Here is a 23,513-nt window from a genome sequence, read left to right on the forward strand (position 1 = left end):
CTCAGCGCAGGTCCGACATGGCGGCCGCCAGTGCGGTGCGGGCGGCGGGGCGCCGCTCCCGGCGGCTCTTCGACATCTTCGTGGCTGAGGTTCCCTGGACGGTGTCGAGCAGTGAGTCTGCGTCCCCCCTCCCATCCCTCGCCGCTGCTGGGGCTGGCGGTGTTGAGCGGCCCCGCCGCGTGTGCCGGCACAGGCCGGGGTCGGGCCAGGGCGGTGCCGGGCCCGGGTAACCTGCTGCATTTTCCCACAGAGGAGCTGAAGGAGTACTTCTCCCAGTTCGGGTTGGTGCAGAGGTGCCAGCTGCCTTTCGTGAGTACCCGCGCGTCCTCCGGGCCGCACTTCGTGTTCTTCTCGGCGAAGCGGGGAAGAGCCGCTGGCTGCTCCTGCGGCTGAGGCTTTGCCCCCAAGCAGGTTCTCCGCTTCCTTGGAGCTCATCTTGAACTCTAGTGAGGTTTTCAGCACCTTCTACACTTAGCTCCTTCTTCCAGGAACGCCACCACTTGTCTGCCAGCGTTTGGCCTTACTGAAGCTTAGTGGTTTCCATTGGCTTTCAGAGAGCTTTACAAAGTACATCCTTCACGTCCTGTTGATGCTGTCATTCTGAATAATTAATCTAAGTGCTTTGAGCTTCTCTATCATCGTGATGCTGTTCTTCTAGTAGAGAATAACATTTTTGTGTGCCTGGTTTCACTAGCCAAAAACTAAAGATGTGGATATGAACCTACCATCTTTTTCTGCTGTGGATTCAGACCCCATCCAGAGTGCAGGACTAACACAAAACCCATAACCTCTGCAGGGTGCTGCCAGTGTCTGCCGTTTAGGCTGTTTATCTTCTGAGTGTCTAGATTGGGGATTGTAGTATCTAGTGCACTTTTTTAGAGATAAACAGAAAAAATGTTCCTTTGTAGGCCATTGCTCTAAGTGTAAAGGTTTTGTCTGCTTGTTTCTCCACTTGAAGTAACACTGTTAAATTAAGCTCAATGTGTAGTGAACTTCAGTTAGTGAGCTGATGGGTTTACTCTCTGTTGAGGATTAGTTTGGCAATGGAGAAAGTTTGAAACAGGCTGGTTGTTTTGAACACTTGAAGCTTAGGTGCCCTGCCTGTCATGTTTTTCCTCAAGCTCAGGTCAGACTACCTTGTTCGGTTGCAAAGTCTGGTAGCTTACCACAAACCCACCTCCATTACTGATTTAAGTGATGCACATGTGTACGTTTAGATTCAGTGATTACTTGAGGAGTTTCATTAATGCTTAAAACCCAGAGGTACAAAAATCACCAGTGTAGGACAGCCTAATTTAGACATCACTGTGATACTGAAACCAGGCAGTACCTTGTAGTGGTTTGGAAGTGTTGCCAGTAATGCCTGATGGTGAGAGTGGCTTAGCTGTTGTGAACTCTGAGTGGGATCAGAGTAGGGACAGAAGGCACTTGGATATACGTGGCTTTTCCTCATTATCACCTGTTTATTGAGAACTGTCTTTTCTGACTGGCAAATTATGTCTAAAAATAATGTTTTATTTCTAATAATAATAAAATGTCTCTTAAGCAGCTGCTTTATCTTGCTGAATGTTGTTCAAGTACTGTGGCCACTAAAATGTCAGTTCTGTTGTGACTGGAATATTTGTAGATTGACTGCAGTTTGAAACTACTGTCTACACAGTATTCCAGGCTTCAGCTATATCTTAAGATTGTGATTTTTTGTTATTTTTGCTAGATTCAAATTGAAAGGGATGTAGAACAGTCTTTGCTAGACCCCCCACGCTGTCACCAACAGCAAATGTCTTAGCATGAAAAAGGCTTCTGAAACAGCAAGTGTGCCAATTCCTCTGATAGTTTCTGAATCTTTAAATTCAGTATCTGTAGAAAGTTTTTAACAGCCTATGTGAATATTTCCTATAGTAATTGCATTTTATTTTTTTAACTGGTAATTAGGACAGAAATACAGGCTTTCACAGACGTTATTGCTGGATTAAATTCTCAACTCCAGAAGAAGTTCAGAATGTGTTACAGAAGGAGTCCCACATTCTTGAAGGTTCCAAGGTAATGTGCCAGTTCCTTTATTACTATATTCTTTCAAAGGGTGGTTAAGAATTTTGTCACTTAGTGTGCTTTTAATGTTTTTTAAATCATTACCACTTCTGTTTATTTCCTCCTCTCAACCTGAGTTGTTAGGGGTCAAGATCATAGAGATACAAGAAAGATCACACTCAAGAGACCAAAAACTCCTGCTATGCTGAAATAATGTGAATGCAGTAAAACTGGTTGGGATTTGCTGTGCAACTCGTTTGCAGTTTGTAATGCAGGTTTCTGCAGGTGGGTTCCAACATCTGCTTTGGATGTTGAGTAGCAGGGGGAACATGATAAAGAAAATGATGCTAAGCTTCGAACTTCAGTGAAATTTCTATTTTCTCCAGCTGTCATTTCATACAGGAGAAATCAGCTGCTTCCTTTCATGTGTTCAAGACAACTCTAAAATCACTGTGGAGTAGGGTCTTGTTCTCTCCATCTTTAACATTTTAAATGTTAGCAAAGGAAAAAATACAACACTTTGGCAGTGTAATGGTCTAGTACACATACAGAAGTGTCTGTCCTTGACTGGTTAGCTATACCCAGACAACTGTATCCTCCAGCTTCACCTCAGCACAGAAACACAGCAAAGCCATCTCACTGCTTTCCCAACATGTAGTGTACACTGGTGTTGATAGATAAGGAATAAAGAACAGTGAGTCAATGGCTGCCAAAAGCCATTTTATTAACAGCTGTCATATCAAAATAATTGGAAACATGCATCTGGTATGTTCCCTAAATAGGGGATTTTCTTACAGATTTACATGTTCTTCAGCTGATAAAATTACTTAAATGGCGTAGTAGAGAGTGAAACCCTGTGTCTGATACACCAGCCTGCCTGTTGCTCAATCAGTTCAAGCCTTTGATTAATTTATTAGAATTCTTCAATATCCTTTCAATAACTAATTTCTTATTTTGAGACTTTAAATGCTAGGAGATAGTAAAAGGAATTAATGAGAGACTTCAGCAATGCAGTATTTTGATTGTGGTATTTTCCTTGCCATGGTTTGGTTCATATTATTGCCTAAGTCATCATTGGTTGGGGCTACTTCAGTACCTATTCCCAAGAAGAACCAACCTGCAAATTCCAACTGTGGTACAAAAATGGGAGCAGAAATTAAGACTTCTTAAACTGTGATTAGAGTGGCAGTAGGCTGCTCCTTCATAAATTGTTCTCAACTAGGATGTTACCTGTAAGCAATTATCAAATTAGGTACTAGAAATAGCATAGTATTTAGTGTCAATTTCCTGGAAATTTTTGCTGCTTTTTGTTCTTGAAGATGTAAGGATAGCCACACGCATTTAACTACCTAGGCTTCAAAGACTATACCCTCACAAAAGGTGCAAGCTAAGAGGCTTCTTTATAGTGAAATAAAAAGCAGAAGGCAAGCAGTAGTTACTTTAATTTCTTAAAAAATGCAGGCTTCTCTAGAATACATGAGCACTTTTCCCCACTTTTTTCTAGGTTAGGTTTAGACAGTTACTTTTTATTATTCCCAGTTGAAAGCACAAGCTTTTAAGATGCATTTTGCTGGTACAACCTACTATCAAATGCTGTGGATATATATTCAACTTTCCTGCCAGGAAAGCTCTGGTTTGGGGCTTATTAAACTGAATCAGTTATAAATGCATCTTCTGCTTTATGTATTAATGTTCTCAGTAATCAGAAATGAAAAATAAGAAACTTTATTGCCTAGCTAATTTCAATAATTTCCATTGTTTTCAGCTCGCTCTCAAACAGCAGATCCGTAGAAGACGCAGTCAAAGAAAGACTCAAAGTGAATGAGTGGTGGAAGGAGGCTTTATTTCACTAAATGTAAAGAAACTAAAATAAAGATTACTGAGAAACTATGACTGAGTACTTGTTTTAAAACAGAATCCAGCTGTTTCCCCTCCTTGTTCAAATAAACTGTATAGCCACACTAAAACACTGACTTATTAACACCCCAGCATCTGTTAAAGCATAAGACGATCATTATATACAGCAGGAAAGCTCCTAACAGATCAAGTCAAAGCTTCAGCTACCTACAAAAAAACTAAAGCTGTAGGAAGGGGGCTACATTCTGACCCTGAGATGCTGGGCAATGGAGAATCAGCAAAGTCAGAGAATTGCTAAAGAATAATTCATTCCCTTATGAAATGTTTCAAAGTGGTCTCCATGTCTTCTCTCTCCTTGGGTAGCTGTCCTATATAGAAAAGTTAGTGCGTGTACATATATCCACACGGCCAGAGTTGTGAACTGCTGTGATACAACGCCATCCTCCTGTACACCTAATATTAAAAATCCTTTTGCATGAAGTCCAAGCTTGCAGTCCATTTCCCTACCTCTCAAGGAGCAGAGGCATTCAGTCCTTCCTCCTCTTCTTGCTCTCATGCTCATGTTCCTTAGGGCGGCTACTGTCTGATGGCCGTTTAGAACCACCATGTTGCTTAGCTTCTTCCAGAAACTTGTCCAAACCAAATGGATCCTCCTCAAACTGAACTGGTCCATCTCTGCCCCTGCCTCTGGTGTTACGATCTGAGTTAGAAAACTCTTTGTCAGGAACAAACCTGCAGGAGAAGATGATACTCAGTTGACTATCTTCAAAGTATTAATTAAGAATATTTCTTAAATTTATGTCCTTACCTGTTGGTCTTGATTCGAGCCTCTAGATCATCACCATACATGTCCTTATCTAGATTTTTACTTGGCCTGTAGATGTTTTGGGCCATATCCTTGCCACTTCTCCAAGGCTGGTCATAAACATTATAAATTTCATCCTCTCCTCCAGCAAAGCCACTGTCCATACCCTGCAAGAACAGCAGGACACCATAAGTTAATCGACAAAACGTCAGCTAACATTTTATCAACAAAATAGACTGATGATGTTACACAGTTACACAAAGATGACATGGTATGATTTATGATTGATTTCAAATGAGTCCAAGCACTTAATGAGGATGTGAGTGGGTATGGGATTAAGTCCAGAGAATATCAAATTACAAGCCTCAGTCCTACTTTTCCAGATAGCAACAGGAAGGATTACAGGCCATCCACATTTCAGAATAACAGATCATTTCAGTCTGCCCTGCAAGTACAGCTGTCTGTAATAGCTACATACAACCATACAGAAATGTGTGTTATTCAGAATTTCTGGAAAACATGATTTAAGCTGACTGATCCAAATCACACAGAGGCTTATATAAACTCTGAAAGTATAAGTATCTGCTTGTTCATTTTTGGTTCATCAGCTTTCCCTCCTTGCCTCTAAGTCTTTCATTGGAGACATGAAGAAGAGTGATTGACAAACTGCAGGTCTATTGAGGGATTTGCTGAAGCCAATACTATTTTGTCATCTCTGAATAGTATCAAATTCAGGGAAAATAAATGTTGCTGTTAACTTTTTGTATCTTCAGAAGTATTAGCACAAGCAGTAATGGGAATAGAAAGTATTTACTTGCTTCTCTCTAAAAGCAGATTTCCTATTTAGACAGTACATTTGTTCAAGAGAAGAAAATGAGGTCACTGCAGCTTGAAGGCAAAATAGTTTTTCTCCCCACTCCCCAGTGAGAAAAATCACTTTAATCCAGCTACACACTTCAATTTTTTTTTTTTTTTGCATAGGCTCTGGATAAAAGAAATCAATAGTTTCCCAAAACTTATGTAAAGATTTTTTTTTTTTAATGTTTCTGAATGATTTGTTTTCTGAATTTTCTGGTTGTTCCAACCAACACAGCCTCTCTTTAGTATTCTCTCTGTACCCACAAAGGAAGGATGAGCATGTTCTCACAGAAAGATGCACAGCTGTGAAAAGGTATTTTACCTTGCTCTGGTTGAACAGCCTCTGGTCATACTGGATTTCATTGGATGGCCTGGGGTTTGGTACCCCCAGGGCAATAACTTCACTAATATCTCTGTTCTCATTTCTTTGCAGCTTTGACCTGAATTAAAAATTTGAAAGTTTTATGAGGTCAGTAAACCATACTTGTTGACATGCTCAATTGCAACCCAATCCTGTATTCCTTGCTAACGATTTGCCTCAGGAGCCAGATTTTGACTGTTGTTCTTCCTTACTAGGTAACATTTAAAATTTGTCTCCTGGCAAAGGAAACATTTGGAAAAGTTATGTTCAGCTGGGCATGACATTTAAATTTGCTTTCTACTATCTGCAATTCACATCAAGCTGACTTGGTTTAAAATGTCATATTTATTTTTTTGCAAGAATGAGTGTAGTTATATTCTGGAAAGGCCGAGCAATCCAATTTCAACAACTAGAGATTTTAAGCATCCAGAAACCATTTGCACTCAGAAATCTCTGGCTTCAGCTAATAAGATACTTCAGGCTACCTTCATAAATCTAAGCTTACTTAAAATGAATAGCTTCAAGAAACAAAGCCACTATTGGTAATTCTGGTCTCACCAAAATTAGAAGATTCAGGTTTCAATCTTTGCTGTCAACATGTTAGTTAAACCTGAACATAAAACATTAAACCTGAAGTCCCACTGAAGAAAAACCCACCCAAAACCAACACAGCACACTCCTCTTTCCCATTCATGTGGAAAATTCTACATTTTGAAGAAAGTAGTACAGTTCTTTAACACAATAATGCCTTTTCATGCAATGAACAAACTGTGCTTCATACCAGTGACTATCTCCACAAAATATAAATCAGGGACTCATATCAAAAAAGGAAAGCCCAGTAGTAGGCTCCCTAGTGGGGAAGCCAGTGCCAGTAGAGGAATAAACCAGCTTTTTTTTGTGACTCACCTTTTATCTGGAGCTGCCCGGGAAAGGTTTCTGTCATGCTGTCTCTCTTTGCGCCTGTCATGTCTGATTTCATCTCTTTCTCTAGCTTCTCCATCCTCTGAATAAGTAAAGATTGCTCATTATAGACAAATAATTGAAGTTTGAATTAATTATGCCATAGACATTGGCATAGTAATTCAATTCAGTATTATTCTACAGAAGAGTAGTGACCCTTAGCACTATTTAAAATGTTACACTTTAAATAAACTGAATACATGAACACCACAGCTTTCTTATGCCCCAAAAAGTGACTGTTCTTGGTAAGTCAAAGCAAACATCCTAACCACTACATTCTTCCATATTTCAAGAGATTAGAATAATTGTCTGTCTAAGAATTAATATCCTAAAACATTTACAGATCATATCATAATTCTAAGCATAGAAGTATCATTGAAACATGGAGGGATTTAAGTGTTTTGAAGAACATTATGTGATGCAGTATCAGAAAACCACTCAGGAAGGGAGTCTAATTCAAAATCTGCTATGAATGCTGAATTCAAACCAAGTTGGTCAAGGCTTTTTCCCACTCAGGTGAGGAAAACCTGCAAGGATAGAGACTGACAGATTTCTTAGGCAACCTGTTCCACTGCTGTTTGTCCTCATGGTGTAAATTTTTCTCCTGACACATAGTTGAAACCTCCTGCTTCAACTCTTGACCACTGTCTCATTCGACCACCGTGCAACTTGGTGAAGCGCTCTGATAATCATTTAGGGATCACTGTGATATGATCTTCTGGGTAACCTTGCCATTATCTGGCCCCAATGGCACATCACCTCCTAGCAGAACAAGCCTTATTCTCTCAGCATCTCCTGAACAGGCAGTTACTCAACCCCTGTGATCATTCCAATGCCCTTTCACTGAACTGACTCCCATTCATCAATGTCTTCCTTGTACCTGGAGGCCCATAACCGCACAAAGTACTCCAGATGAAGTCTAACAGGTCACCAATAAAAGGAAATTATTACTTCCCTTGACTTACTGGTTACATTTCTGCAGATGCAGCTTTGTATGTCCTTAGCATTACTATTGCCAGGGCACAGTGCTGGCTTATATTCAGCATATTGTCTACTACAACTCCTGGGTCCTTTCCAACAGAGTGGCTCTCCAGCTGGACAGCCCCCAGCCTGTTGGTAAGAGGTTAGTACATCCCAGCTGCCACATTTGGCACTATATGACCATATCCCTCCATCTTCTGAAGAGATCGTAACTGCTCTCTTAAGTTCTCTAAGATTGTCATGGTTTGACAATCATCTTGATCTTTGAAGTGTAATTTCAATCAGAACAGAAGTCTTATCACAATGGAGACAATTTAATTAGGTTGGCAGCAGGATTTTTTGGGGCCTGCTGACCAACAAAATTGCAGTTCTGCAAAATCAGTTACAAGAGTGCAAGAGCCAGAATATTGCATTTATCACCTTTGATAACTTGGAGATGGTTTAGTTCTTCTAGACAAATCTGCCCTTCATCTGCAATATGCTTAAAAAATTAGTTTAGAACTGTCCATGAAAGCCATCACTTGCACAGATGCATTATTAACTTCAAAATTCTCAGTGTCTTAAGCCTGTATACACCAACTTACAAATGTGAGGTTCAAACCTACATCCCATCAAACCAGCCAGTGAATTAATCAATAAGGACACAAACTGATGTCATACTTAAAAATTTCAGCTGGTATTTAGATATTTTAAGTTCTTAGATTATTGCTCCAAACCCACACTTCAGAGTATTAAAAAAAAACCATAGCATCTAAGAAATGTACCTTTTTCAACATGGGTTTTGATCCCTGCTCTTCTCTCCCTGGCTTTCTGAGCCATTTCTCGGAGCTTTTCCTCGTGTTTCTCTTTTTCTTTCTGAGCCATCTTCCTCTCCACCTGGGCACGCATCTCTACTGCCTCACGAGCCTGCACAAAAAAGACACGGTTAAAACTACAGAAAACGTAGCACCTGGGATACACACAGATCTGTCATGGAGTTAGCCAGTAAACAGGACAGAAAGAAGTCAAAACTAGGAAGCTTAAAGCCCATCAGCCACAGCAGTTAGAGCTGAGAGATAAGACCCGTAACTTCCATTAACTTAACCCATGGTGAGCCCATGATTCAGAGAGATTGGGTATGATAAGGCCTTAAGTCTTACGTTAGCAAAGAAGCAGGACAAATCAAAAAGCTATAGCCTATTCACAGCTGATTTTCTGAAGGAAATTAACATAGAAAGATGGCAAAACTATATGGAACAAAACAGTGTTAAGAACTACCTGACCTTTCTGTCAGCAATATAGAGCGCCTCAGCAAGTTTGGCAAAGTTTTCATTAATATGGACAGTCTGCAATCCTCTGCCATCTGCAGCCAGACGTTTATCTAATGGAATGGTGTAACCCTACAGTGGAAACAGACAGGCAGTTAATCACAAAAACAGTATTTGTTCTAACAAGCATTATTGTATTTGTTGTGCAAAAAAACCAAAACACATAAAAAATTCACAGCCCATCATTATTATGCCTCAATGGATCTCCTTTTTAAATGTACTTCAAATTCTTGCCAGGTAATACAAAACATCACTCCAATTCCACCTGCCCACCAAATCCAAATCACAGCTTTCCTTCAAGGTTCATCTCAGGACAAAAGACAGTTTTCAAATTATAAGGTCCACTTTTTGCTTTGTTTTAATAACTACAGATAAAAACTTCTCCAGTCTCTAAGCTGTTTTACCTAAACTGTTTCCATACCTGCTAAGAGATTAGCTGATTCAAAATGAGAAAGTAAGGGACAAGGCAGCCAGCAAAAGTAAGACACTAAATGCCAATTTTGTTTTCCAAAGCTGAAACTCAAAATTATTTATAGATTACATTTGAAGATTTTTTTAGTGAGCTCTACAAAATTTTTGCTTTGGTTTTAGCATCTGTAACCTAAAATTTCATCTCCTAATCAGTCAGCCCCAGTTAGACAGCTGTGCTGGGGTAGGGAAAAAAAGTGACATCTAAACATACAGCTTTTCCTTCCTCCATTTGAAGAGGCTGTCTCAGGACAAGTTTCAACATTTCAGAATAATCAGACCAGTTACTGCAGCAAATAAATTCTCCCCTCTTTAGGAATATAATCTTAATAACTGATAAAAATCAAAGGGACAGGACATACCTACTCAAACAAGGAACAAAAATAGCTAGCTAACCAGTGACAAAAATTAATTAATGAAAGAATGCAACAAGGGAAACTTTCCAGAAATATGGACTGCAGTATTAAAAAGAAACATGCTTGGGTCTCTGAGTCTCCTCTTTTTCAGTTTAGATGGCTTTACTTGGCGACCTTAAACGATTTTGTCTCTGGACTGCACCATTATGGGGATTTTAACTAGCATAAATTTTTCCTCTCAAATTTTATAATCTCAGTCATGAAGTAACATATTCGCCCTCAGTTCTATACTTGTCAATTGGACAACCTTTATATACCAAACTGAAGAAAAATTAACTGTATCATTATGTATTTTCCATGCAGGAAGCAGCCAGTTTACCTAACCCTAAATGTTTAACATCAGTATTATTCAAGCTTAAATCAGTTACTTAAGTTTCCCATCAGGGTGCAACATGAGAAAAATAAATTTATGACAACTTAATTACCTTTGCATTTTTCCAGTTTGAAATGCATGGAGGAATTTTCCACTCTTGCTGCTCTTTCACAGTCATCTGATTTAAGAGAATAAGCAAAGTCATCTTCAGATTTATAGTCAAAGGAAATACTGTTTTCTTTCTCAAAGGCAGCTATGAAACTATTGAAATAAGAGTAGAACAGAAACAATAACAGAACCCCAGCTCTTCTTAGCAGCAGTAAGATTACAGAATCAAGAAATGGTTTGATTGGAATGGACCTTAGAGATCAGCTAGTTCCAAACCCTCTGCCATGAGAATTATTTTTGCACTGTATCTTTGCCAACACTGAATAAAGTCCTGACAGCTCTTCAGCATCCTCTTAAGCTTTCATCACACAGGCCTTAACTCACAGCCAGCTTGTTAACATCCACACATTTAGCAGCTATTCCAGTTGTACCAAACTGATGAACCACCACTACACTCGTCTCTCAGAAGGAGCTAATCCTTAATAACACAAGTCAGTGTTATTAAGGATTAGCTTAACAGTCTTGTCTAAAAGCAACATAAGATTACCCAGGCTAAAGCCTTTGTCAACTCATTCATGCCATGAACACATTCAGCAATGCATCCCTGAAGAAAATATATGAGACATCTACTCAACCTTTGACAAGATAAATGAAAAGTCAGCTACTTTCAGAACTGTCCAAATGAAAAAAAGAAATAAACAAACAAAAAAGACTGCACTGGGCACCAAGTTTATCCCTTCACATGAAAAGATCAGTAATGAGAAGGTACAGAGAAATTAACTAGATCGAAAAAGAATTTGTGGACCCACCTAAGCATTCAAAACTGAGAACAGCTATGGCATTTCATACCTTTCTACTTGGAGAGTGCATTACAGGTGCTGGAGGAGATGGTGGTCCTCGTGGAATTTTCTTGTTAATTCTAAGCAATTAAGAAAACAATTACAATTACAATCAGCATGTTGCATGGAAATACACTTCAGAATCTTCTATCTGCCATGAACAAGCTGTGAATACTTACTTGAATCTCGGAGGCTCCATAGGGTCCTTCTGCATTTCCACCATCCGAATAACTCTCTGTTTTGCTCCAGAGTTGAATGCAACTCCTTGCTGAGATGGTGTGTACCTGAACAAAACAGAGTGCTCAGCTCTCTGCACATAGATAAATAGTCCTTTCCCACCTCCATTTTCACTCAGTTCACTGCTCTAGCTGTAGTTTTGTTTTATCCACAACAGTTTAAGACTACGCCACTGTGAACGTCAGCAGCAGGTAACTGCACTGAGTGCAGACTCGGTTACACCAGAAAGAATGTTAACTTCTCTTCAGGGCTATATTCTCCTGTTTCAATCTAGATTCTGAAATACAAGAAAAACAAGTACAGTACACATAGCTTGTTACAATACTCCCAGCCTACATCTGTGAAGCCCTGGCATCTTCTTACTCTTCATTAAGAACCTCTTCACATACCTTTTTTCAAAATTGACTTCAAGCAAAGTCTAACCCTGCCATGAAATTTTTCCATGTTTGAAACTGAAAATCATCATAAATAAATATCAGCCTCCTCATAATTCCAATTGTTTCCAACTACTCATTTTCTGTGAAGGAAAAACTTTAGTGCATGTCTTGTTGTGGCTTTAAACTTGCAGTAAATACTTTGATTTCAAGGCAGCATCATTAATAGTGACCCCTAGCAAATCTGTGGATTTTGCTAAAATAATAACCCCTCCAAAGTTCCATAACTCATGACATGTTAAAGACATATTTCTACACACTTCGAACTAGGTGATCATTAGTGGGTTAATTCAAAATGTAGAAGCAAGTTTCATATTCCTTACAGAAGAATAAAAATCAAGAGGAATTTCTGTTCTCAGAAATTCAACAAATAGACCAATTTTAATCCATTTCATTGATCACACCATTTTACACAAACACCAGCACTACATACCGAATGTACTGTGCAGGAGCTAGTTTGTCAGCAGCTCGAACTGGCATGGCTGCTGCAACTTTTTGGGAGACTGATTTCTCCAAGGCTGCTCTTGTCTTCTCTGTTATCTGAAGAATAAAACCACAGTGTACATCTCACCCCATTGCAAGGCATAAAGCATACCACTGCTAAATAGGCGCATCAGTGCATACAATACCTCTCTAATTGCCTCCTCATCTGGTCTTTGCAGTTCGGGATCATCCACATTCATGACCTCTTTTGGCACAAGATCTGTGTACTTGCTGTAAATAACCTGGAAGACATTAGATTCTACTAGTGCTGGTGAACAGGAATAAATGTACATATATCAAAAGAAATGTTTCAGGCTTAGACTATACTTTGGGTACTAATTAAAATTAATATACAACTATAAATGCATTTCAATTACATATTGTTCAATTAGAAGACCTGTTTACATATATACTCTGGAACCCATTTTACAGATGGAGTAATCGAAGAAACAAAGCAATCTGCTTAAATAGAATTGTGTATGTTGCTTTCAGAGCTGGCATTAGACAGCAGTTTTCTGCTTCCCATTCCTAGTATTTTCATTTTTTAGGGACCCCAAACTGATAAAACCCCGCACATTTTTACTTCTATTTTCAAGGATTACTCAAGAATTTGATACAAGTATTTTCCACAATCTGTATTTTTTCATTTCATTATGTTTACTGTTTCCTTGGGAAAAAAAACAAAACAAAAAAAAACAAAACAAAAAAAAAAAAAAAAAAAAAAACCAAAAAACAAAAAAAACCCACCACCAAGAAACTTGGTCTGGACACTTTCCCTTATATAGGTACTTGAGTTTTCACACAACATGCAGCTAGCTCCTGGCAGCTCTAAGTCCCAATTTTAAATACAGGGAAAGAACACTATTAGATGGCTTTACAGAAAAATGTATTACATTAATGCTTCACATGTATCCAATAAAATAGGAAGTTTAAGTTCAAAGAGTTAGAAGTCAAGAACTATTATTTCATTATACAGTACATGTCCAACTACAAAATTAACCTTTAGTCTCACCATTAATTAACCACATGTGAGCCATTTTCTGCTTCTCAGCCTTCACACCTAAAATTTTAATCATTTGAATTAGTATCAGTAATATTCTAGCTTCTCAGATCTTGAATGAAGGACATCTGAAGAGAAATGAACCTCTAATGTAATTAATTCACAGGTCCAAGTGTCTTGCTGAAGAAGAATGTGAAAAACAAAGTATGCTGAAGGAGCTTTAGAGCATCCCAAAAGACAAAAAAAAAAGAAAATTAAAAAAGCTACTCTTTGTGGTGGTCCAAGAGCGATATAAAAACTACTTTACATTAACATACAAATTATCTATATGAACTATTTAAACTCTGAAGTGCTGCATGGAAATGGCAAGCTGCTTTATTATGGAAGAAATATGTAATATAAACTATTCTGAAAATACAAATATTTCTGTTGCCATCAAAAACTTGATACAGTTGCATATTTTAATTGTAGCCCTTCTCTGAAGTGATAACAAGAGGCAGATAAAGAATTTACATTTCTTTTTGTTGTTTTTCTAGACATTTCTCTTGTTTTATGAGTAATGTTGAGATATTACATTCATCTAAGCTAAAGAAGAGACTGGGATTGTTTGATATTGTACTGTGCCCATCCGCTACCATTTTTCAATCTACAAAATTTAAAAGGAAGCATAAGCCTGAGCAATCACTCTGATTGCTACTGAAGAGCAGAATCTTCTTCTAGGCAGAAAGAAAAACCTCAAGTTTTGCTATAATTGCACGATTCCCTGTCTGGGGCAGCCTTAACAGGCAGCAATTAGAAATCTGCATGCCACTACAATCAGAAAGAGAATATTACCTAACTGGTTATGATACTGTACCGCATGGCAGGATTTAGACATCAACCACATTCAGAGTCTCATAAGGTACTTAACAGAAGCAAGTGTCTTAATAGAAATTTCATTTGCTACACAGAAATTCTCAACATCTTTTGCTCTGTATATTTCAGCCAGCCCTGTACACTCCTCATCAATCCTATAAGTAAATCAAGAATTTACTATCAAGCAATGCAGCATGAATGCCTTCCTTGTCAAAGAATGGTTTCTCCATATGAAGCATATAAAATTTAAGAAGTCGTTAAGATGACCTGGTTGTAAGCCTGGTACACATCCCAGAAAACAAGCTGGTAACAAACTCTCAAACCAAATTCTGCCACAAAGGCAAATAAGTTGTGAGTAACACTTTTGATTGTTTGAGTTAGATTCATGTTCTCTTGACCTGTCCCATACCTGTGACAGGACTTCCTTCAACAATGCAACTAATCTCTTGTAAATGCTTTGATTGAATAGACAATCTTGAGAACAAAACCTGTAAATAAGCTTCATTATTGTTTTTTTCTCCTTTAACAAATAAGCCACAGCCTTGGGCCATGAAGAAATCTAATGCCAGCATATAAAGTTATTCTTGCTGGAAAAAAGTAAAAGACCTAACAGTTCCATTCCTTGATTTCACTCTTTCTTCTGTCTTCATTAAAATACAAGATGTAATTACATGTTCTTATTTTCCTAATAAAGAGACAGCACCAGTCTCATCAAAACACATAATTACTGATGCATTATTTTAGGCTGGCTTTTAGTAATGTAAGTAGAGAAAGTATTACAGTGGTACAAGAACTAACCACACAGCTGGGCTAGAAATCCTTCATCTCGACAGCCAGATGGAACTCCATCTACAGATCCATGAGGTCATGCAGCCAGGCCTGTCAACCTTATCCAGCATTTCACGTCTAGCAGACTTTCTGCCAAACCCTAACAGGAGGCTTGTCAGACTATCACATTGATGTCAGTATTTTTCAAGGAAAATTCTCTGAAGCCACTATGTTTTAAATACATAAGAGAACAGATGCATGGGAGATGAACCACTACAATAGCAGAAACTGCTGACAAGTCATCTAGAGATAGGGGCTGGGTGATGGAACTGCTGCTTCTACAAGAAGGCAGAATACTAAATTCAGATTCAAAAAAATCCGTAAGCTGTAGCAAGAACAGAATTTGCTTCCTAACTCAGACCAAACAAGTAGCTCCTACAATAGGTTCATAAACTCCATCTCATTTCTGGCAGGCTGCGAAGTATCTGTTTCTTTTAGCTCTAAGTATTTAGATTGAAGAAACTTAATGAATTGAATTATAGCTGCAGCTCTCTGGAAAATGAAACTTCTGTATCTAATCCTACTGACACTGTACTATCAGAAGCTCTTAAGAGAAAATATTCAACTCAACACAGACCACTGAAGAACTATTTCCTATGACATCTCTGCCAATACTTCCTCCTGCAAAGCAAATCAAACCAAGCAATAGTAGTTCTGCTGTTTCTAGTGAAATTGTTTAAAATAGCTGTTGCAGCACAGAAAGTCAATTTTATCCTGAGCTACATCAAAAGCCGTGTGGCCAACAGATTGAGGGAGGTGATTCTGCCCCTCTGCTTTGCTCTGGTGAGACCTGAGCTGGTGTACTGCATCCAGCTCTGAGGCCCCAAACACAAAAACAACCTTGACCTGTTGGAATGAGTCCAGAAGAGGCCACTAAGTTGACCACAGGGTTGTAGCACCTCTTCTATGAAGATGGGCTGAAAGAGTTTGTAGTGTTTCAGCCTGGAGAAGAGAATGTTCCAGAGAGACCTTACAGCAGCCTTCCAGTACCTAAAGGAACCTACAAGCTGGAGAAGGACTTCTTACAAGGCCATGACAAGGGGGAACAGCTTTAAGCTGGAGGAAGGCAGGTTTAGGTCAGGATTAGGAAGAAATTCTTTACTATGAGGGTGGTGAAGTACTGGAAGAGGCTGCCCAGAGAAGCCCATTCGTGGAAGTGTTCAAGGCCAGAATAAATGAGGCTCTGACCAAACTGGTCTGGAAGAGGGTGTGCCAACCCAAACCATTCTATGAATCTGTGATCTAATCTTCCCTCAGTTTTACTCCCCTTTGAATCAGAATACTTCATCTTTACTCTCAGCTTTTACATCCAGCTGGATGCAATCAAGATCAACCTGACACAGAAGGCAGAGCTCAGGATTTAGGAAACCCTAACTCTACAGTTCTACAGAGCCTAGTTTTAGAAAAGTCCCATATCTCTTCCATCTTGGTGAAAGAATATTACTGCCTTCATTATAGACACCATATGGAAAGTTAATGAAAGTACAGATCTTCATTAATCAAATATGACAAATGTTAAAGCTTAAATTTCACTCTACTTGTTAAGAAGCATTTTCCTAACTTTAAATAATAAGACCTAAAATTGGTATGATTACTTCTTGTCTAATTATCAGCTTGAAATTATTTTGTATGCTTTCAACAAAGTAACACTTCTATTTAGCATGAAGTATCAAATATTTAGTAAAAAAATTATTTGAACAGAATTAATATTTTAACATCTTCCTCTTGAAAAATAATTCCAGGCATTAGATAAAGCCTGATGGAACTTCAAGAAAAGTCCCCTCAATAAAAATATTGCCACTGCTTGTGAAATCTAATTACTTTCTTCCACATAACAGTATGCAGTCCATCTTTTTCAACGGTACTGCAGTAACATATGAGGCATAGGATGAGGATACACAAGATGTGATGCTTTGACACTCAAAGTATTAATTAAATATAAAATCCTACTGGCTGTAGAATCTATTTAAAACAACAAATTTATCTGTTAAAAGTATTTTCCCTGATGTTCTTAGAATGTCCACCCTATTTTTTTGATTGACAGGTAAAGTTTGTATTTTGGTTTCCTCCCTTCCTCAAATGTAGCGAGACATGGGGCATATTACATAATCATAAGCATTCAAGGCACCCTAATTTAAAGCCCAAGAAATCAAATTATTTTGACTACAACTATTCATATCTATTAGCTAAAACACTATTTGTAGTTAACACTTTTTAGACTTTCTTTACAGAAGATGCTTGCTGGAAGAAGCAGCTGGTCACACACTTTGTCAGGCCTCAGAAGTTTTCCAACCCCCAACACCTGCTTTAGAGAATTAAAGTCTACACAATCTGGTTATACTTGAAAAGGCAGGTGCAAATACTCCTTAAAGTAGACTTAGAAGACCCAAGTACCTGATCTCCTCAAAACTATTTAGGACCTCAAGTGTCATCTCTTGGTTTAAGAAAGGTTACTGGATACAGGGAGTTGAAGTTCCCCCTAAAAAACTCCATGAGAATCTTGCTCTCTCTGAACGCAGCACAAAACTTTTGCAGTATAACCACTGGCAATATTTGCTGCTGCAATTAAAAAACAATAGCAAAAACAGAGCACCAAAACCACTGAAAACAACCAGCGGTGTCAAATATTGGATCAGTAAGACACAAGGTGCAGTATCCTGAAGGCTGACCTGTGTTTTCTGTCCAGTTTTTTTGTTCCCTCTCTCTACACACTAAAACGAGGTCACAGAACTGTTTTCAGTTTCTTACCTTCATTGGAAAATGAAAACTGCTAAGCCATCAGGTAAGTTATGTGTAGAGATTTTCCCCATTTTTGCCTTATCTTTTAATTACATAACAGAGAAGATCACAGTTTCTGTCTGACATTATTTTAATTCTTAAATAAGAAAAGAGGACACAATCAATGTGGCCAATGACAGACCAATGAGTTCAAGTATATGCAATGTGTATATACAACTTTTCCAAGTATACATGCCAGCTGACTTATTGGGAGAAACATTACCTTGTCCTTTGACTGCCCTTGTCGAGCAATTGCATCGTATTTTATTTTTCCTTCTGCATCCACCTGAACAGCCAAAGCATTGGACATTTTCTTCTTCCGGCCCATATCCAATGGGTATTGGGCCACATGAATTTCTGGGAAAGCACCCCCATCTCCAAAATCCTACAGAAAACAAAAAGTAGTGAATGTCCAAAAGACAAAAATTGCTAAATGGAATGAACAGCAGATTGATTTCAACAAAAATTAATTTGGTAAGAATGTTCCAGTAACTTTATTTCACTGGTAAGAGAGTATTTTAATGAGAGAACTTACAATTATTAAAAGACACTGAAACGGAGAGATATCTTGCAGGAATTATTCCCTGCATAAAGTAGGAATAGATATTACTGACTAGAATGTGCAGGCAATACTATGCTACAGATAATACAAAATTAAGTATTTAATTCTCATATCAGTTATTAATTAGAACTTCAAAAATTGACCTTCTGAAATAAAGCAACTGTGGATACTAAAATTACAAGAGCAGCATTTTTACAATGACTTCTACTGGTTATTTGTTGCTTTTCACACCACAATGAAGACAAAAAAAACCATTCCATTCTTTTCAAAGCCTGTAGCTCATAGCTTTATGATGTTACATGTGTCAAACATTCCCTTACTTTGATGTGTAAATACACTGAAAATTGGGCCAGCACCCAACATTCCAATATTCTTACAGTTTATTCCTCTTTCCTACAATGTGTTGGTGTAAAAGCATTTAATAAACAGATAACTAAAAGACTTCTTAAACCAGATCACCCTGTCTCAGTACCACAGAGGATGCAGTGTACCATTCATAAAACAACTTCAGGCTGCAGTTTCAAATGGAACACTTTGGAGGAAGTATTTGCTTAAAGCAGCATGAACATCTATCCTTTCTCTGTTGCAATGGCATGGCTAACAACAAAACATATTAAAAAATAAAAATGGGTGCCTTGAGTACATCAATCTTCCTCCATGCTCACCATGTGACCAAGTAGTTACCACCACTAGGACGGAGTGGGCTGAGACTGGAAATGACCAAGCAGAACACTTCCAAACACGGACAGTGTGCTTATCCCATCTGCAAATGCTCCTTTAAACAGTTTCCGCTATCGGAAGTTTTCCACTGGATGTCCCACATTCAACAATTAGTTGTTAAAGTATTAGCCAGAACTAAATTCAGTCATTCTTCAATTTTTTAAATTTTTCTTTGTGCAACTCTTAACGTAAAAAGAACAGCAATGGCAGTCCAGGAGCACTGGACAAAGGTTATGCTTTGAAAGCATTAACTGCAATTTGCACCTGTTTATGAAGCGGAAAGGAGCCCTTAACAGGCTTTTTGGGATGTGCATTAATTTGTGGCCAAGTGGTGTTGGAAAGTCTTTGCAAACCTTCAGCATCTGGCTTCTTAAAATATTTCTTTATTAACATTAAGAAAGAATAAGCACTAAAATACTAGCTTTAGTACTCAACAGTGTAGGAAGGGAAACCTTCACTGGGTATAATGGAAGTATAATTTTTGACATCATACATATGCAGCATATGATGAAATGCTGAACTTGCAGAAGAACGTTTTCTTTCCGTGAACCACTGGAACTACTGTTTGAAGTACATGGACCACCACAGAACAGTGTTGGATTTATAAAAATGGCACTCAAACATAAATGAGAGCAACATTATTACAAGTTGATGAAATTATGGTATTTGGAAACAACATAGGATCATACATAAACTACTGTAATAAAACTTCAACAGCTTGCTTGTTCCAAGAGCATTGGCTTGTGACTCATCAGAACAGGTCTCAGAAGTTATTGTCATGGATCACTTCAAACTGCAAGGTTTTTCTGGCTCACAGTGAGAGACTGTACTAAAACTGTTTTATAATCAGATTACATCTGTATTTTCATTCTACCTTTAGCAGTTCCAGTTTAGATTACATTAAACTGGCAAGGGTTACAACTACTAACACACAACATTGTCCAAAATCTTTTAGCCAATAACATACTTAAACAACAAATATTTGGTTATTTTTTTATTTTCCTTCCAACTGTAATAATTTTGTCCCCCAATAGCAGGTATCTTTTTGAACAGAACACACACACAGAACATCTTGTCTCTGATACACACACATTCACTTATTTCAGCTATAATCCAGAATGTGTATTTAACACTAACAGAGAAACAATATGGATGTTTTTCTCAGGGAAACCTTGTGTTCACAGACTGTAAATCCAAAGGGCTACAGATGTATTTCTACATTCCAACACAACAATCTCTGAACAGAAGTAGACATAGACCATCCTGTTTACCATCAAATGCTTTAAGGAATCCAGTAGATTAGAACCTCTCCCAACACAAAGGTTTATCAAGCAGTATGGATAATGCACATTGTAAGGCTTTGCACAATTCTCAGCAACATTCAAGGTGCTCAGAGCTTATTTCTACTCCAGAATTTTTTTCTCCCTTTTAGCAGACACATTACTACTGTATCAATTTAAATATTTACCTCTAGTGCACGAGGTATCCATCCTTTCCGGTAACCATATGGGGGAGGTTCCCTTCTCGAGGAGACCAGAGCAGCCTGCCTGGATCTCTGAGCTCTTGCTCTTTCTTCTAGTTCTAGCTGATCTTGGGACAGCTGGGTTGGAGCTGGCAAAAAACTGGACACCCATGGACAGCAACCAAAAGAGAATTACATAGAAAGTTAATTCTGGTAACTTCACTCACAGGCACTCAACTATGCTTGACTGAACTTCTTGCTAAGTTAATACTTTCTCGACAAGCACTCTATAGATTAAGAAACAATTTATGAAACTTGAGCATTGCACTCATAAATGTGAGGGCAACTTCTAAGATTCAGTAACTTCGGAGATTACAGTTGCAATGTGTGCTTTCTCAGCATTCTGAAAGATTCCTACAAAAACAAATGCTAAATTCACACGCATTCACATCTTTCTTGAATAGAAGAGTGGCAATGCCCATTTTCCAACAGGAATCCCACATATCACCGGTATTCTTTACACTACTAGGAATAAGAAAGAAATATTATGTTCCTGTGTCTCTAGTCCCAGTGATTCGTTCTTCCTTTCTCTCAAGGCAAACATCCACAGAGATCTGACAAAGACCTCTCTCCTCTACCCCTGACACCTCCCTGCCAAGGGCAAGTCGAACCCCAATTTCTTCACTTCCCCTTTTTTATCTCTTCTTGTCTACACAGCCCTTTTGTGCATTTACTAAGAAAGTATCCAAAGAAACTTGGGATTCCGGTGCAGCCACCGGAACTGCACTCCCATGCCCTGCGAGACACTACAGATCGTAACAAAGACCGCTCGCCCTCTCCGACGGTGAAGAAACCTCGACAAAACCCCACGGACCCAACCGAAGCGGAGGAGCTCCTTCTACCCGCAGTGAACAGGCGAAAGAAGCAGCGCCCTGACCACGGCCAAACCCCCAGGGCTCCCCCGGCCCGACCGGCCCTCGCCGCACTCTCTGCGGCCGCGGCCCGGCCGGCGGGCCCCCTGCCCAGGAGAGGCTGCGGCCCCCCCGCGCACTCCCAGCCGCGGCCGCTCCCGTCGGCGGAGCCCCGCAGCGCGGCGGCGAATCCCCGGCCCGGCCGGGGGAGCCGCAGCGCCCTCACGGCCCGGGCGGGCCCGCCCGACCCACCTGGTGAGCGCCATCTTGACCGCGCAGGCCGTCCGCCCGGCAGCCGAGGAGCGGGGAGACAGCGACACCTGCACATGCGCAGTGCCCGCAGCGTGCCCTGGGAGTTGTAGTCTTCGTGAGGCCACTCGCGGCGCGGTGGCGCATGCGGTAGGCCGCAAGGCGTCCTGGGAGGTGTAGTTTTGCGGTATCCCAGTTTATTTCTTCAGCCGTCCTATTCCGCTCCCCCGCACTATTCACACAGTCTCCAAGTTCAGTAACTTCACAGTTCATCCAGCTGAATATGTCCAAGTAAAAAGCAGAAAATATAGAGCAAGTGGATCAGGATAAAATTTATTCTGATATACCTGCTGCTTAGAAATCGTTGAACTGGGACATGGGAGTGAAGGAAAGAAAAGAGACTGAAAGTGGTGTAAAAATATTGATTGAAAAGAGAAGAATTTCTGCATTAAAAAGGAGTTGTGCTGTCTTGTTAAATGAGCATACATAACATAGGAGTTCTTTAAATCAAATCAAGAGATGCACTCTTTAGAGTACAATTAAAATTTGGAATATGGAACAATATTTCTCAGGGAGTTGTAATACATGGGAACTAAGTGGAGCTTTACATAGGAAAATCTGTTTTCCTATGTAAAGCTATAAACTATTTGAGTTAAAGTGGCAATATATAGCACTATATATAATTGAAGACAGTTACTAATTAAGTTGCTATTGTTATATCACCTCTAGTGAATCAAAGGCAGAAGAGTCCCACTGAGCCAGGCGTTGGTTCATCTAGAAGAGAAATGGAAGCCAGACAGGGAAGAAAAGGGTAGAATGACTAAAGAAACAAACATGGTCTATCAGAGATTTTAAAAATCACACCATAGGAGGCAGGAATACAATAAGACAGAGTAACTGTCTTGCAGTCCTCTAGTCATTTTGTCTGCCCTATCATCTCCTAATCTGAAGGGTGAACTACTCCTTCAGGATAAATTAATCTGCTGCAACTTTTAGGACTGGGAAGATTTGGAGGAAGGTAAGGGCAATCCTGTGCAGTCTCTCTATGCCTGAACTCATCAGCTCCAGTGGGAATCAGCTTTTGGCTTAACACTGTGGTAACAGCAGCTCTGTCAGCACCTCTATGAGTGACAGATACTTGCCCTTCTCTCTGAGATTGCTGGTGTCTTATGAGCAATTCATACAAAGGTAAAGATACAAGACTTTGTCACCCAACATTTATCAATTATTTTCCTGAGCAAAACTCATCTGTCATCCCTTCTACCCAATTCTGTCACTCATTTAATAACAGTATTGCTGTTGTCATATCTGGCAATATTGCCACCTGATTCAGGAGGCTGCTTTCCCCCATAGAAAAGGGGGCTCTTAGAAGCTGTCAAACCCTCTGTGCTCAGCTGTTATACTAGTCTGAGTGAAAAAATGATGTTTTATCCCTCCTATTTTGACATTTCTCCTTCTTTCTTTGCTGTGGAGTATTATTTAATGCGGTATGGGGGGAATGTATCACCACACTATGACTGCTATCTTCTGCTTATGATGATGCTTTGATTAAAGAATTAGCACTGTGCAACACTTGAAGAGGTGTACCACTGGGGTTGGGAAGTGGCTGGCATTTCAAAGTAAAAAGGAATCAACAGGAATCAATGTTGCATAAGGTATTTCTGAGGAAGTTCCAGAGGAAGGCACACACTAT

At 39.3% G+C, this 23,513-nt stretch overlaps 2 protein-coding genes across 3 annotated transcripts; one reads left to right on the forward strand and one right to left on the reverse strand.

The window, feature by feature from the left end:
- The first annotated feature begins 3 nt into the window (after nucleotides 1–3).
- SLIRP (SRA stem-loop interacting RNA binding protein) lies at nucleotides 4–3,918 on the forward strand. The gene is made up of 4 exons (XM_077784016.2): nucleotides 4–111; nucleotides 251–309; nucleotides 1,933–2,040; nucleotides 3,794–3,918. Exons 1-4 carry the CDS (start codon nucleotides 18–20, stop codon nucleotides 3,851–3,853), a joined length of 321 nt encoding a protein of 106 aa, XP_077640142.1. The 5' UTR covers nucleotides 4–17; the 3' UTR covers nucleotides 3,854–3,918.
- On the reverse strand, nucleotides 3,851–21,864 carry SNW1 (SNW domain containing 1). 2 transcript variants are annotated; one of them, XM_021542833.4, is made up of 14 exons: nucleotides 21,824–21,864; nucleotides 20,667–20,820; nucleotides 18,140–18,301; nucleotides 12,602–12,697; nucleotides 12,406–12,512; nucleotides 11,481–11,585; nucleotides 11,312–11,381; nucleotides 10,467–10,532; nucleotides 9,113–9,229; nucleotides 8,615–8,756; nucleotides 6,816–6,912; nucleotides 5,871–5,988; nucleotides 4,694–4,857; nucleotides 3,851–4,617 (listed from the first exon to the last, which is right to left on the reverse strand). In XM_021542833.4, exons 1-14 carry the CDS (start codon nucleotides 21,835–21,837, stop codon nucleotides 4,413–4,415), a joined length of 1,617 nt encoding a protein of 538 aa, XP_021398508.2. In that variant the 5' UTR covers nucleotides 21,838–21,864; the 3' UTR covers nucleotides 3,851–4,412. The 2 variants fall into 2 exon arrangements, with proteins under 2 accessions (XP_021398508.2, XP_085436727.1); XM_085580601.1 differs by having other exon boundaries at nucleotides 6,816–6,930.
- Between the last annotated feature and the right edge of the window lie 1,649 nt (nucleotides 21,865–23,513).

This window comes from Lonchura striata, chromosome 5, assembly GCF_050655825.1.
Source record: "Lonchura striata isolate lonStrDom1 chromosome 5, ASM5065582v1, whole genome shotgun sequence".
NCBI classification, from domain to species: domain Eukaryota; kingdom Metazoa; phylum Chordata; class Aves; order Passeriformes; family Estrildidae; genus Lonchura; species Lonchura striata.

Bases quoted from the DNA above. Each gene is read 5' to 3' on its own strand.
- SLIRP (XM_077784016.2), top strand. From the start codon at position 18: ATGGCGGCCGCCAGTGCGGTGCGGGCGGCGGGGCGCCGCTCCCGGCGG. The intron at 310-1,932 runs GTGAGTACCCGC...ACTGGTAATTAG, and splicing joins AGAGGTGCCAGCTGCCTTTC to GACAGAAATACAGGCTTTCA. The intron at 2,041-3,793 runs GTAATGTGCCAG...CATTGTTTTCAG, and splicing joins ACATTCTTGAAGGTTCCAAG to CTCGCTCTCAAACAGCAGAT.
- SNW1 (XM_085580601.1), bottom strand. The intron at 10,533-11,311 runs GTATGAAATGCC...CTCTTAAATCAG, and splicing joins TGCACTCTCCAAGTAGAAAG to ATGACTGTGAAAGAGCAGCA. The intron at 5,989-6,815 runs GTGAGTCACAAA...TTTTTAATTCAG, and splicing joins CGGGCAGCTCCAGATAAAAG to GTCAAAGCTGCAAAGAAATG.